A 16591-nucleotide genomic window follows, 5' to 3' on the forward strand; every position below is an offset into this window, starting at 1 on the left:
CTACTCAGAATTCATCAAAAGCTATAATAATAATAAAGATCAATGTCAATCATACTAAATTCACAGCCTCAAATCTTAACAGCGAGCCTTCTCTCTATTTCCTGATAAAGAGTTGGGAGAAATAATCAAGAGAAATACTATCATAAACGCTAAATTGAGATTCAATTAACGAAGCAGAATAAGAAAAAGTATAGCCAACAGTCTTTCTATCGACGAATCTCAAGAAATCAGTAATCAACAACATTAACACAAAAACCTAGATTCAAGTCCACTATATTATATTCACAGACTCGTATTCTATCGGTGAATCTCAAGAAAACGCTGTCAGAACCCCTAATTCAGATCCAAGAACGCAAAGGAACAAAGCAGAGCAACGAAATTACCGTTTCCAGAGATCGCGATCTCTTTTAGACGGAATCGACCGCCAGAGCCGATCCATTTCAGCGCACAGCGACTGGACCTGACCTAGATCCTTCTTGGTCGCGAAAGAAAGCTCCGGATGCGAATCAAACGGCATCGCAGGCCTCGAAGAGAACGAAGACGATGAAGAATACATCGCCGACTCGAACCGCTCGAGCTTCCCGATCCCATCCCTTGCTCGCAGAAGCAGCTTCTTAGCGCTCTGGTACAAATCTGAAAGCGTTCCTCCTCCTCCTCCTCCTACATCCATCTAGATCGAGAGAATCAAGCGCGGAGATCGAATTGGGCCGCGAGGGTTGCCGGAGTTGGATTTGGGATCTTAGGTCGACGAGAGCGTAACGGGGTAATAAATTTAGGCAAAATATTGCATTCAAATACCTATAGTTTCACTCATTTTGCACTTATATACCCTCTCACTTGTTTTTCACAGCAATCATATACCTCTTAAGTTGTTTATAATTGACACATCATTCTATTATGCAAAGATAAAAATTTCACTTGAAATATTCTCATGTGCATATTATTCTATTATGCAAAGATAAAATAAATTTGGGTGAAAGTTTAATTTTTTTTTGTTTGCATAATAGATATATTGTGATAATGTGTCAATCTTAAATAACTTGGGAGTATATAAATACTGCAAAAACTAATTGATGGTATATAAGTGAGACGTAAGTAAAAGTATAGATATTTAAATGCTATTTGAGATATAACGTGGCATTATTTATGTGAAGAATATCCTTATAAGTTTTTTAAAAAATTTCCATGTTTCTTTTTAGCTACCTCAAATGTTAGAGCCTAATCCCTATTTGTAAAGTGGGGACAATCCATGGTGTTTAATATGCACAAAATGGATGTCAACTATTGGATCAATGCACGAATCCCGACGTTAACATATATTTGGTGCACATTTAATGCTATGCACCCGAGGCCATTTGATACTTTCTCCTGAATCATTTGCATAGATATCCATCTTCGACAACACATGTTTAAATCATCAAGAGATTGACATTTGATATATATCCTTAATTTTCGAATTTAAATTCATATTCTCTCTAATCATTTGCAATTTGTTAGTATACAATTAGCATCCACATTTAGGTTGATCCAAAATTAGTTATGATGCCTTTTTATAGCCTCTTCTATTGATGTATGCATTTCTGCCAAGTCTGGAACATTGTTCAATCAGCTACGGCAATTTAAAAAAAAAACATTTTTTTTTAATATAACTTCTTTTAAAGACAAATTGTGAAGCATAGCTCCCTAGCATTTCATTAAAAAGAAATTAACGAAACAGTCTCATGAATGGAGGGATAAAAATATATATGACTATGAGAACTCATATATATTTGTATCCCTTCCTTCTCTTCTGTCCCTTGTTTTCCCTTTAACTTCCCCTACCGCCAATGAAGTCCAAACATGCACTAAAGAAAAATAAATCTCTATTATCACAAATGACGGCAGGCATTAGTTCAGTTAACATTTGACATTTTCAACTAAATTTGTGAATTAGTGCAACGGGTGAGCCTATTTCTTAACCGCCACCACCGCAGTTTGCCAATGCATCACCAAATTTTTTTGGTGGAGAAACAAACAGGATTTATACTGCTGTATCTTGATATCAGCCTTATCCTGAAAAAGTTAAGCAAAACTGTTCACAGAAAAGAGGAAAAGAAAACAGCATTTGCAGAATATGAAATTTTGTAGAATTCATACAGAAAGGCAAGTGATCATGAAAGTAATGATAATAATTTCCATGTTTAAGGTCCCCCCCCCCTTTTCTTTTATTTTGTTCTTTTTAGCTACCTCAAATGTTAGAGCCTAATCCCTATTTGTAAAGTGGGGACAATCCATGGTGTTTAATATGCACAAAATGGATGTCAACTATTGGATCAATGCACGAATCCCGACGTTATCACAAATGACGGCAGGCATTAGTTCAGTTAACATTTGACATTTTCAACTAAATTTGTGAATTAGTGCAACGGGTGTTTGGCAATCTGAAAGTGAATTTAAAATATGTAAGTTACTTTTTTTTACAAATGACTTTTACATTAACAATCAACTACATTGAAATTTATATATAATTGAAAATAATAAAATTGCACTTTACCTCCCCAGCGTCTATCTTCGCGGATCGGTGGCGCTCTTGGTCATAAAGAACATCACGTGTCAATGGACCCGCCTCCATAACTGAAATATCTGCACATATAACGATGATACATTAATTAGAAAAAAATTAATTTTACTATAAGCATTGATTTATAAGCATTGTTTGACTATAAGCATTGATTTTACTATAAGCATTGATTTTGTCACTTTCATGTGACTTCACCATTTTTTTAGGGGAAGTCAAAATTGCATTAAATCTTATGTGGCAATTTTTTTACATCTCACTTTCATAACCACTTACATGAAAACAAACACCTTAATTGTTAAATGAAAGTAACTTTCTGATACATTAATTGATCTATAATTGAGTTAGAAAAAAATTGATTTTACTATAAGCATTGATTTATAAGCATTGTTTGACTATAAGCATTGATTTTACTATAAGCATTGATTTACAAATGTATAAAATTGTACCCATTAATTGCTATCTACTTGGATTGGTCGGGCAATGAGATCTTCTATGCCCGGCCTTCTATTGAGGGATTTTACTATAAGCATTGATTTACATATGTTTCCGGCGTACAACCCGCTTGCCACAGAAGGTTTTGTAAATGAATCTGACTAAAGCTCTTTCCACTTACATGAAAACAAACACCTTAATTGTTAAATGAAAGTAACTTTCTCACTTTCATCTTTCACTTGCTTGCAAACAAACACCCCCTAACTTAAACAACTCATTTGACAGACTCTTACTTTCTGCAATTGTGCTTGTGTGTCTGCACGCACATGACTCTGTGTTTGTACTAGAGTGTGACTCCCTACTCGAAGATCGTTTAGGGTTCTAAATTGATGTTTTAGGAACTAATTACTCAGCCTGGTGTTGTTTGAAAAAAATTACTTTTACTAAAAATAAAGTCGTATGTCTGTAAAGTGGCGCATGGTTAATTCATCAATAGACTATGTCCATCCAGCTAGTTATCACGTATTGTTCTCCATTGACGCTTCAATTTTCTTCTAGCTAATAAGTTGATACTTGATAGCATAATAGGGTAGATTTCTCTGTAGGGGCATAGAGCTGTTTGGTAAGCTCATATATGGATTCTCTGCTATATTTGTAACTCATTGAGCTAATTTTAGCAAAAGTACATTCTAATCAGCTGCAAGGAAGTTACAACCAGATGAATCACTAAGCAAAACATTCATAGGCATATCAGTGAATTAACAAAGAAAATGGGTAGATACTTAATTAGCAATACCAATGGAATTCTAATCAAAGTTAAGAGGCATTTTACAGGCATCAGATACCTGCTCATGAGCACGCTGTACATTGTCATCAAACTTTTTGTTAGAGGTTTGAATTTTCTAAGGTTTCTTCTAACTTACTGGTTGGTTTTTTCAGAATTTTAACTGAAAAAGCAATATCCTGCTAAATTTAACACTTATTTAGCATATATTTATGAGAAAGGGAAAAAAGAACAGTGTACGGACATATTTTCTTATGGTTTTTCTGATTTTGAGACCCTGATGCTTCCATTCCCTCTCTTTTCATTATTTTTCTCAGGTGAATCAGGGGGCTTGAAAAAGCACCCTATTTCAGGCAGAGGAAGGACTTTTGACCCTTCACATTCTTGGACATGGAACAAAGGTACAGAGCTGTAGCCAACTGCTTCAATTTGTTGCTCGTATTTCTGAAAATAAATATATATGACCTCAGAAAAGAAAATCAGCAAACTCATGTTCTATTGAGGATTGTTTCTAAGGTCTATAGATTGAAATGTACGACTTACCTCTTGCAGATAGTTCTTTAACGCTTCAGCATGTTTCTCAAAGGCAGAGGCATTTTGAATTGAATCCCGGATAATCCTGATTATGGTTTGGTGATTATGGTCTACGTATGGGGATTTCAATTTGACCAGATGCCATAACTTAGAGGAGGAAAGAGGCATTTTTCTTGCTTATAACCCAAATTACAACAACAAAGCACAAAAATCAGCTATAAACAACAGAAGAATTGGAATTCACATACACAAACTAAATGTCAAGTTCGACATACCAATCTCAAGTAGAGCTTTGTTTGGCAATACATATCCTGTAGTTTCATCCTCCCTTCGAGCTACACTGTCTCTCCATTCATTAAGATCCTGTAGTAGTAAAATGATAGAATGATAGCTCCATAAAATATGGTTATGTTACAAAAGTATCATCAGAAAGCATCCTCACAAAACTTGAAGACAATGAGAGCCATAATCATCTAAGAACTAAAGTCATGAGTGAGTCTTATCTAACGATAAGACAATAAGGAGATCTCTAAAACTTCACAATCGAAAGGCTTAAACCTCAAGCAAATAAATTAACTAATTAACAAAGAAATGTTATCAAAAGAGTAACTTACAGAAACAATAGAATCAGTTTCATGCACAGAAAAATTAATTACAGTATCAAAGAGTAACTTACAGAAACAATAGAAAGTTGCTGTGAGTTAAAATTAGCTTCTCGTAACCTGTAATAAGAGAAGTAAACTGTTAGAAACTCATAAGACCCTGGAGGCCAAAACCTTCTGGCATCAATTTCATGGCTTTGGGAGAAGACATGCAGATATCAATAGGAAATGCTCAAAGCACAAACCCATATATATGAATAAACAATTCATTCGTCAGCAATTCCTTCTCATAAAGATGCATGCAAATTTCATTGCTTCTCTTGTACACCTGCAGATTGTTAACAAAAAAGAAGGAAAGAAAAAGATATGGTGCTTTATATAGATCCAGAAAGTAAAGAAAAGTAGCAATGTACATATATCATAGTAAAGATTAAAAATCACACATCATCAATAAGAAACAACTAAATCTGGTTAAGGAGACAACTACTTAACAGCCAAGTTTGCAGCCTAACCAGGACATTGAAAATCTATAAATATAAACAACTAGTGCACACAAATAAATACGCTCTCTTTAAAGTAATGGGAAGAAAAGCATCCTATTATTCTAAATGTTTCCAGCTTAAAGATGAGCATACAATATGGAACTTTGGTTGATGATAAGGGCCAAACCTCCATGAGAAGGGTGTCCTTAACTACTAAAAAATGAGACATCTTAGACGGAAAATTCCGTCTAGAAAAATCAGAATTCCGAATTCTGTCTAGGATGTGTATCCTAGACGGAATTCTGTCTAGAATACGCGTCTAGGAAGTTTCCGTCTAGGATGTAGTATTCTAGACGGAAATTCCGTCTAGAATACATCCTAGACGGATTATTTTAGACGGAATTCAAAACCGTCTATAATACATCCTAGACGGATTATCCTAGACGGAATTTCCATCAGATGATGGCACTGATAGCAGTCTACTCTTCATTAAATCATATAAATGTAACAAATAGTGTGTATCTTCTCTGGCATATCTGTATAGTCAAGAAAATTATAATTATGACATTGAGAGATGAAATTCTAAGAAGACAAGTAAAAAATAGAATTTCATGCCAATGACAAAATAAAATTAAAAGTGACGTGTAAAAACTTGAAATGTAATCTTTTAATGTAATATACCTGAGCATTACATCAGGAAGCAGTCGAACTCTCCAGTCTGCGTTCTGATATCTATAAAAAAATGGAATCTAAGATATAAATATGCTTGAAAGAAGGAAGGAAGTGCTCGTAAAATTAAAGCTCAATGGCACATCGAAATACACAACCAACAAGAACTGGCTGATACGGATAATGACATTACTCTTTGTTTACATCAATTCCACAAAAGTGATAAAGCAGGTATCCCAGACTGTTCCTCTCTAGTTGCAGCACCCTTGAAGCCTCGAGAGCCATAGAGAAGTAAGAAATTTACCATCCCAGATGAGCAATACAGCAAACAGCCAAACAGTGTTGTTGGAATAGAGAATTTAGAGAGCTTGCCTCTTCCATTCATTCACATGAGTTTATATAGGGTTACATATGGGTAATAGGCTAATGGGTAAATGGGCCCTAACCCGATAACCAAAATACTAATTCTAACAAGTGTGAATTTGAGAATGATGTTAATAAAAATTCTATAATGCTCAAAGGTAGAATTTCTGACCCGAGAGGTCCATGTTAAGGACCACGATGACCGACAATATAGCTTTAGATTGGCAACATATCCATTTGTCCGATAAATGCTACATCAAGTAGCATGAAGACAAATGCTATGCAAATAGAAACATATATCCAAATACCTTGTGATATTCTTAAACTACCGTTTCTACGCTGCAAAGAGTATGACCTGTGGCCACCTAAAGAAATAGCCAAGTAGGCCCTTTATAGAATCATGAGTGCAGTTAATAAACTATTGTGACTTGCGAGTATGCAGTATATGCATGACCTATCTTTTCCGCTGAAGTGAAGGCTTAGTAAGAAGCTAAGTGATCAAAAGACTAGACTTATCGTCTGTGAAGAATCATATAAATATAAACAGTAAGATGTAACAATGTTATGCGACGACATCATTATGGCAAGGTGATTCAGTTTGGCTCATTGGCCTGTTAGTTGTTCCCCATGAATCTGATTTCATTAGCAACCTAATATGTATATCTGTAATTTCTTATCTTAGGAGGTTTCGAGATTGCATCCCTTATTGTAAAAGCTTGAATTGCATTGTCAAAGAAGTAGGTCACCTATTGTCTGGCTTTTGACGTCTGCAGCATAACTTTCTCTAGATTATACTTACCCTTTCCAGAAATTTGGAAATGAATCATAAAGTGTAAGATACATGCACAAAAAAAGGATCAATTTTCTTGAAGCTTTCTCAACTTTGAATTACGTTACATACACAAAAAAAGAAAAGACTTACATGATTATCTGATGTATCACCTTTTTTTCACTCTTCCGCCACCCAAAACTAAAATAGAAAAAAAAAATTCTTATTCATGTCTCTTTCAAAGAAGCTCTCATGGTTGAGAACTTGAGTGGCTAACATTGTGACTCCTATTATCAACCAATCACAACGAATGAGTACGCTACACTTCTAAATGCCTTTTAGCCCATCAAGATGCATGTACCAAACAGTATTACAATGAGCATCCAAATGCCGACAGGCTTCTATGAATGGAGCAATAACAAAACTACAGATACACTTTTTAGATCTTTCACAATAAAATTTTTACAAGGCGCACTTTCCAAAAAGAAATTAAGTTCTTTGCGAACTACAGATTGCCATTCGGCAATATGTTTCTTAAAAATTTGAGTCCTGCTGTTTCCATGAGATTATAAATTTTCTTTGTTTTCTTTTCTTTTTTCTGGTAATTAAATAAGTAACCGTGAATTGTTAACTAATACCAAAGCATACTTATAAACGCTTCTTGAGTCGCCATGTATGGAGAAGGCTTATCAATCAGTAGTCATCTAGATCAGATGGATCAAAGAAATCTTGTGCCTCATTGGCCTAGGGTCTTCAAAGTAATCCAAATCATCAGTTTATCCTGATAATTCATTTTGAAGAACATTGACATATTGCAAGATATAGCTCATGCACTCCATATTTTCTGTTTGAGTTGCTCTAAATGAAGTAATGTAAGATCAACTTTTACCATATTTATAATCTGGAGGATGTGAAACCCTTTTGAAATGCATGCTGATAACTGAATATATATCCAACTATTCTGACACTGAAGCTGGGTACATGGCTGGCTTCTTTATGATGGTGGAACTTTATGTTCACTTCCACCATGTTGGCATTTATTTATTCTAGATTCTAATCATGTGAAATTACTAACTCTTAATGGACGCTAATACCATAGCCGTAAGAAGAACCTATGTTTCTTATAAGTCTTACTAACTTCTTAATGGATGCTAATATCATAGCTGTAAGTAGAACCTATGTTTCTTTTAAGTCCTACTAGCTTAAAATTTTAAGCAAAACCCAGTAGTAATCCACATGCTAAAATGTATACCAGTCGAACTGCCTAGCACTTGTCATATGAATGGCAACATGAATTGAAGTCAAACAAGGAATATTAAGACAAGTTTCTGTTGTGTGCGCGGAAGCCACCAAACCTATGTGCTTCGAGAAACCAAACCAAACAAACGCCGAGTGAAGGCCAAACAAACCAAAATAATGCCACAAACACAAACAACCAATTTTTAACGTGGTTCGGTAAGTTGCCTAAGTCCACGGTGCAAGAAGGGGATGTGGTTTTCACTAATAGAGAAGAAGAGTACCAACTGAGATTACAAATCACTCAAATTCACCAATTAATCTCACCAACAAATCTCTAATTCTCTTCAAATAAAACCCTAACCAATATCACAGAAAATACCTCTTTTCTGTATTCCAAATATCCCCAATTCACTGCTCACAAACCCTCAAAATCATGTTCCTATTTATATCAAAACAGAAATCCAAAACAGAATCCAAATAGGAACTCAAACTATGCAGAAAACCCGCTATAAGTCGACTTATTAGGGGGCTGTAAGTCGACTTGCCAGAGCGAAAAACACCAACTGGAGAACAGAATGTAAGTCGACTTAAACAGTGAGAATAAGTCGACTTACCATAAGTCGACTTAACAGTCTCTATAAGTCGACTTGACCGAGCCAAAACCAACGATTTCAGAACAGATCGTAAGTCGACTCGTGCACAGACATAAGTCGACTTACCATAAGTCGACTCATGCATGGTAAGTCGACTTATGTCTATGCACGAGTCGACTTATGACATAAAATCTGGATTTTTCAGATTTCTCCATAAATCTCCACCTCGGCGAAGTTTTTCCAAAACTGAGCCGATACCAATACTAACCAAACGTCCCACTTGTTGCGTCCAGTATGAAGTGGAACAAAACCACGACAAAGGACTCAATCCACAATAAGTCGAGACCCAAATGAGAATGTGATCACTCTCCAAACGTCGGTATCAACTCACCAAACCGGCTGCATCATAAATAACTACCTATGTATCATTTTGCCCAAGGAATCAAGCCTTCACGTAGTTCACCCAACGACCTTCAAATGCCCTCAATCAAATAGAAGAGTTCTTAACTCTTCACCAATAAATCTGCGGCTGGTAGCTCTTCCAATGGCCCCAAAGTAAAACAAACCAAACACCTTCAATTGAGATTTGAGATGAACCAACGACCATATCAAATCGAAACTATGTCCACTACATGCTCTCGAATTAACCAATCATCATCTGTATCCAAATCTAAATGATCCCCAAACTATGTCACCTCAGTTGGAATTTCAAATGATGCAGTATGATCTGGAGTATTTGGAGTAATCTCCACCCAACGTGGAGTAGCATCACCCTCCACCCACTGTGATATCCCAACAATTTGATCAACACTCTTCACCTGCTGAGAGTCAAATGTAACATACATGTTCAGAACTTCACACTAACGGGACTTGATTGCAACCCACCAATACTTAGAATAGTTTCTAACTATAGAAACTAAATATTAATTACCTCCCAATGACGCCTCCTTAGAAGGTCCCCAGATGCCTGAATGAACACCACTTAAAAGACCCATCGATGGATGGATAGAAGTGTCAAACTCTACCTCGCTCTTCTTGCTCATACTAATGTGCTTAAAGGACTTCAATCTGCAGGTCAAAGTACTCCTCAACAAACCATGCACGGTATAACCAATCAAATATCTCAGCCTCAACAAATACCACAGGGCACAATCTAGCCAAATCCATAGAAGTCGTTAGTTCTCTACCAATCACCGTGCTCCTAATCAAATAATACAAAATTTTTCTTCCTGACGTCCTTCATCATAATCATGGATCCAAATGTGATCTTCAAAGATGCATCCTCAAAGATCACCTAATAGTCTGTTACCTCCAAAACTCCAAGTGAAATGATGTTCTTCTTCAACTGCGGAACGAACCTTACTTCATCCAACTTCCGAATCACTCCGTCACACATTCTAATACGAATGGTACTGACACCACCAATAAGGTATTCATGATCATTACTCATGAGCACGATATCCCCTCTTTCTAACTTCTGAAAGCTGGAGAACCAATCATTCCTAAGACAAATGTGGTAAGAAACACTAGAATTCAACATCTACTCTGTAGAGTCGGTAACACAAACTGACGGTAGTGCAGGGCACGAATAGCCCGAAGAATCCAAATATGAATTGTCGCCACTGACCTTGACAACATTCACCTTTAAAGCTTGAATAGCTTTCCCCTTATTCTTTCCGGCTCGATTTATCAACTTTGGGCATTCGGTTTTCTAATATCCATCCTTTTTATAAAAGGCATACTGATTCCTACGAACTCCAAGATGTGCCCCTCTAGACTGTGATCTCTTATTACGGTTTGGACTCTTTGCTCTTGCGACCAATGCCCCCGTTACCTACTTAACTTAAGTCTCCTTATCCTTTTTTCGAAGCTGATAATTCACAAGTACAATGATGACCTAACTAAACGAAAGAGATGTCTTCCCATTAATAAGAGTAAAAACAAATGTCTCATATTCCTCGTCGGGTAAGAAACTCAACAATAACAACGCCTTATCCTCATATTCAATCATCACATCTATAATCGTCAAATCCGTAAGAAGCTTCGTGTAGTGGTTCATGTGATCACCAATGGAGGTTCCTTTCTTCAATTGGAAGCGATAAATCCTCCTCTTCAAATGCAAGCGATTTTCCACACTCTTCGTCAAATACTAGCTCTCTAGGATTTCCCAAATCTTCTTAGCCGAAGTCTCATTGATCACATCATATTTCAAATCTTGAGTTGAACAAGATCTAATCATATCACATGTCATTCTATTCATCTTCTTCCAAACATTCTCCTCAATGTCGTCCGATTTTCTGTTCAACTCTAATGTATCTTTCAAATTTTACGCGTTGAGCGTATCCAAGATTTCACATCTCCAAAGACTAAAATTATTTGTGCCATTAAACTTCTCTATATTTATCTTCATAGAGTGGATATTCAAACTTTGGACGGTCTTCACGCCGGAAGTACCCTGCACAACTTCTCCTTTCTCAACCATTTTTCGCAAAGCACCAACAAAACAATGCGGAACAAACGAATAATAGATTCAAACTAAAAAAAAGAGATTTTTACCTCCAACTGAAATCCTAACAAGGGCCTCCAAAAGATCTCACCGCATACGACGGAAACGAGATCTATAAATAGGAAAAATCCTACCTTTATCACTAACTAAAACCCTAGACGAACTTCCAAAGCGATCTACTAGTCCAATTAACCTAAGCGTAGCTCAAGCGTAGCCCAAGCTCTGATACCACTTGTTATGCGCGCGAAAGCCACCAAACCTATGTGCTTCGAGAAACCAAACCAAACAAACGCCGAGAGAAGGCCAAACAAACCAAAATAATGCCACAAATAAAAACAACAAATTTTTAACGAGGTTCGACAAGTTGCCTACGTCCACGGTGTAAGAAGGAGATGTGGTTTTCACTAATAAAGAAGAAGAGTACAAACTAAGATTACAAATCACTCAAACTCACCAATTAATCTCACCAACAAATCTCTAATTCTCTCCAAACAAAACCCTAACCAATAGCTCAAAAAATATCTTTTTTCTGTGCTCTAAATATCCCTAATTCATTGCTCACAAACCCTCAAAATCGTGTTTCTATTTATATCAAAACAGAAACCTAAAACAGAATCTAAATAGGAACTCAAATTGTGCAGAAAACCCGCTATAAGTCAACTTATCAGGGGCTATAAGTCGACTTGGCAGAGCGAAAAACACCAACTGGAGGACAGAACGTAAGTCGACTTAACAGTGGGAATAAGTCGACTTACCATAAGTCGACTTAACAGTATCTATAAGTCGACTTGACCGAAGCAAAACCAACAATTCCATAACAGATCGTAAGTCGACTCGTGCACAGACACAAGTCAACTTACCATAAGTCGACTTATGTCTATGCATGAGTCGACTTATGACACAAAATCTGGATTTTTCAGATTTCTCCACAGCTTCCACAAGTCAAGGGAATGATCAAGAAGGATGTTTCCTGACAAGTGTGAGCGAGGAGACGATGACAGTAGGCAATCGAAGATGATCTTGTTCAAACAGTGAACACGGTGCTTACACCAGGTGCAATCCAACAAGAAAGGTTGAGTTGTAGAAGCAAATGGTGCACACATGAAAGTTGCTTGATCTTCAAAAAGGTCATTCATTAGATACAAGCAAGGCGATGATAGCTGTAGACTGTAGTATGTTCTATATTTCATCCAAAGTTAGGAACAATTATAGGTAAAGTGCCAAATGAATAAAAAGTGAGTCTTGCACCAAAGAAGGTAGTTGGTTTGAACTATAAATGTTTCTTTCAGGTTTTTTTTAATTAATGATCTGATGCAGAATCAATAACCGAGTCAGTTGCAACCCTCCATCAGAATACAAACTTTAAATCCCCAAAAAAAAAATCAAGAGAAAATGTAAGAAAGAAACAAATGGAAGGAAATAAATTTTTGTGGTCCAGTATCCCCAGATTAAATCGATTCTGAAAACATTTGTGTTTCTCACTGTGAAGTTTCTTTCTTGTGAAGCACAGGTTTGCATATATCGTGCACAATCTGGTGGCAGAATACACAGAGATAGCAAGCAGCAAAGAATAGTGTCAGAAAATTAATACCTGCCCAGTATCAAAGAGGTTGCACACATAAATGCCAAAGTCTCGTTGAAGCCACAATATATCACAATCTGCCCCTTGCATGACCTAAGTAATTACCCAATGTTATAAAAGAGAAAATTGAAAATTTTTAAATGAGGTAATATTTAATTATGTAAGGGATGTAAATAGTTTATACCTTTCTCTTGGATGGATCTTTGAAAACTTCCCTCAAGTATGGTCCAACATGCACACGCAATTTCAGAGTGTCTATTGCAAAGTCCTCTGTCCTTGTAGAGATTTGCTTTAAACAAGTCAATCCCTGAAAGGACCTATATTGATTGTGCTCCAAATCAACCAGGAATAAAGATTAGCAACTAATCAAGATAAAAAGAAAAAAGAAAAAAGAAAAAAGAAAAAAGAAAAAAGAAAAAAAATTACGGCCTGCATATTGAGAGAGATGCTATTTTCAAAAATTTTAGATCAGAAATTCTCTGACATTCTTTTTGCTAGAAAGGGCAGGAAATCATCTACCAAAAAAAGAGACGATATGCACACTAGAGTTTAACAAACCAGAGTCACCATTTGTCAAGGAAACATCCTAGTTGAAAATTTTCTATCAAGTACTAACCGCAAGTTCATTAACATCCTTCAACTTTGTTGCTAATTCCTTTAGCTCTTTCACTCCTTCTACCAGCTTAAATGGTGTGCTTTCTAGATGCGTGATTAGTGGTCCGCTTTCTCGAACATGTCCATCAACAAAGTCCAGGACTGACAATTACTCCTGCAATTATATATTAACTTCAAGTTGAAACCACAACAATAACCACTAAGGAGAAAAAAAATCAAAATAGGTAGAGAAGAAGCCAATCAATAAAATAACAAGTGTAGACTAATCGGTTCCATAAAACTCAGACTTGTTCCCAATAAGAGTTGAAGGCAGAAGAAACAAAAGAATCACCTAACTGTTGCCACATAATAATCCATTTACCACCCATATTAATTGAGTGGCATATTATTCAAGATATCTGAATTACTGCTAGATACAACCACTACATCATAAGTCCCTAGATCATACTGATAGTTGTAAAGATCTTAGATGCCAAAAGATGTTCCGAAATTCAGTTGCAAAATGATTAGCAGAGTACAATGATATATAGTCCTCACACACACTTGACTGTGTGGAATGTATCTCCAATATGATATCTTGGAATTCTCTAAAAAACAGCGTTGGTTCCTATTATTTGATCCTTCTTGTTATATTCTTTATAGATTTCAATTAGGTAAATTGTCAAGATGCTTTACAAGTCAGTGAGCTTATAGATCCCATCCATTTACCCAGCACCGTCCCCACACACATGAACACACACGCCCAGGCACACATATGTATGCACCAACTCACAAACCACCATCACCACTCCACCAACCCGGCCATCATCACCACTCCACCAACCCGACCACCCCTATCCAACTACGATATAGCACCGTTAGCACATGCAAGGAATGTTTACTTGCTTTCGAGAATATGTCATATTAAGTATATGATTCTCATAAAGCTCACCACAAAATATTTGAATTAATATCTGTACTTTGCGCACTAAGAACACATTAACAATGGTTTTCATTGCACCTTTCAATGATTCAGTGACAACAATTGTGAGTGTTATAATAGCCCTTAGGCATCAAAGTATTGAAGGTTCATGGGTTAACTGAACCTAACCTATGCATGATAAGCTACATCTGTCTTTGACTTCATTTTGGATGTTTCTTTTCTGAGAGACTATGTATCAAGTAAGCCTTTAATTACCCATGATTGGACATGAGAGACTATGTACCAAATATACCATTAATTACGCATGATTGGACATGACTACTCTAGTAATCACCGAAATCAAAAGAAGAATACAGGTTGGTTTTATTAACTTGCTTTACATGCTTGCCAAATCCTTTCTGATGTTATCAACATTGCCATACAAGTTTGTACTGTCTTCATCTATATGCGTGAGGTAGCACGGATTCATGCTTTCCACTAAAATAATGAACCCAGTTAAATCTGACAGCGTACGAATCGGAGGAATTTCCACTGCTTAATAACAGGGGAGGATAGAAACTCTTACTGCGTGCTTGTGAAAGAAACGGTAGGTAACACAAGATAACAGGCAAAAAGAACTCAATTATTTAGGTAACATTTAAGTCAAATTCTTGCAAAGCCGAGCGCAGCCTTCGCAATGGTTCTCAAGCAGATAGTGCCACTTATTACATTGTTTTGTTGTTTTTCCCATAACTAGCATAATGTATGGAATATATAATCCATTCCAAAGTAATATGCCTTTGTAGACACTTCGCATCCCATCCAACAAGCTAAATAACAATCTAATTGGTGTGGGTGCATGCGTGTGCGTTTGATTCTAAAAACATGCAGAGAGGTCTATATAGGAAATATATAATGTTGATGCAGATTTATTTCTTTCAATCTGATGGTCATTAATTAAATTTTAGCACTCTCAACTAAGCCAGTAATGTCAAATTTCACAATATACTAGACTCAACAATTACCGAACCAATGGCAAATAAACTGGACCCAGGTTGTGAATCACACAAAATTTCACGCTACTATTTACAGCTCAAACAAGTGACAGAATTTAATGTCCAATCAAGAATCTATTCAACATAATTGATTCATGAAGATACTATTCTCACTTTATATCACAAACATGCAATTTTTGCAGACATCAGACCATCAAACAATTAAACAGTAAATAATACAAGATTCAATAACAAAAGAAAAACAAAAGAGGAACTCAATGATAATGTCCAAAGAACTTACCATTGGATGCACGAATTGGCTCCCATCCTCACTCTTCTCCAACCAAACATGCTCGAAACGCATGTTTGAATTGTTTACCCGTATATTATACTCTTCTTGAGGCCGAGGAATCCATGGTACATGAGATGGAACTTTACTCCGTCTATCCTCACTCTTTTTGCCCCTCAAACCCTCACTATTCTCAATATCGTGAAATGTTCCCTTCTTCTTCTTCCCCTTAACAGACTGAAAATTACTCTCCATTGAAACCTTAAACCCCTCAACAGAGCGCAATTGTCATTCTTGACAGGAGTTGACCACTCAAAGTGAGGAACCCTTGAAATTTACCTCAAAAGAACCCTAAAATTGTCGAATTTTCTGCAAAAGTTGAGAGCTTGATCTGAAAGAGGGGAAGATAGCCGATTCTTGAAGGAATTGGAGCCCTATCTTCTCTTCTAGGGTTAGGGTTTTGGATTCGCCAGGGGCGAGCTCAGAAGAGATTACGATTTTTTTTCCCTTCGGTTTTAATCGTGTGATTCATTTTGGGGAATAAATGAGAGATATAAAGGGTGTCACACCCTCATTTAATCACACCATTTGGCGCGCGATTAACACAGGTTTTTGAGCTGCTGCGTTGTCGGTTGTGATCACCGGCTATCGTCGGTAGCGGAGTAAAAGACCAGAG

General features: G+C 36.5%; 2 protein-coding genes across 2 annotated transcripts in view; both read right to left on the reverse strand.

Moving 5' to 3' along the window:
- The window catches only part of LOC109849954 (membrin-11), a 6778-nt gene extending 6010 nt beyond the window's left edge, over positions 1–768 (reverse strand). The window contains exon 1 of the mRNA XM_020419852.1: positions 384–768. Within this exon, the coding sequence (XP_020275441.1) occupies positions 384–670 (287 nt within the window). The 5' untranslated portion in view covers positions 671–768. The remainder of the gene's footprint in view (positions 1–383) is intronic.
- On the reverse strand, positions 1867–16433 carry LOC109850962 (protein RRP6-like 2). Its single transcript, XM_020421053.1, is given in 14 exon segments — positions 1867–2052; positions 4021–4220; positions 4320–4486; positions 4586–4673; positions 4987–5032; positions 5158–5240; positions 5582–5603; positions 5844–5930; positions 6076–6126; positions 6257–6336; positions 13125–13208; positions 13300–13465; positions 13739–13884; positions 15928–16433. Coding segments are annotated over 13 exon segments (1455 nt in total). The 5' UTR covers positions 16171–16433; the 3' UTR covers positions 1867–2052; positions 4021–4028.

Source organism: Asparagus officinalis, chromosome 7 (assembly GCF_001876935.1).
Source record: "Asparagus officinalis chromosome 7, Aspof.V1, whole genome shotgun sequence".
NCBI classification, from domain to species: Eukaryota; Viridiplantae; Streptophyta; class Magnoliopsida; order Asparagales; family Asparagaceae; genus Asparagus; species Asparagus officinalis.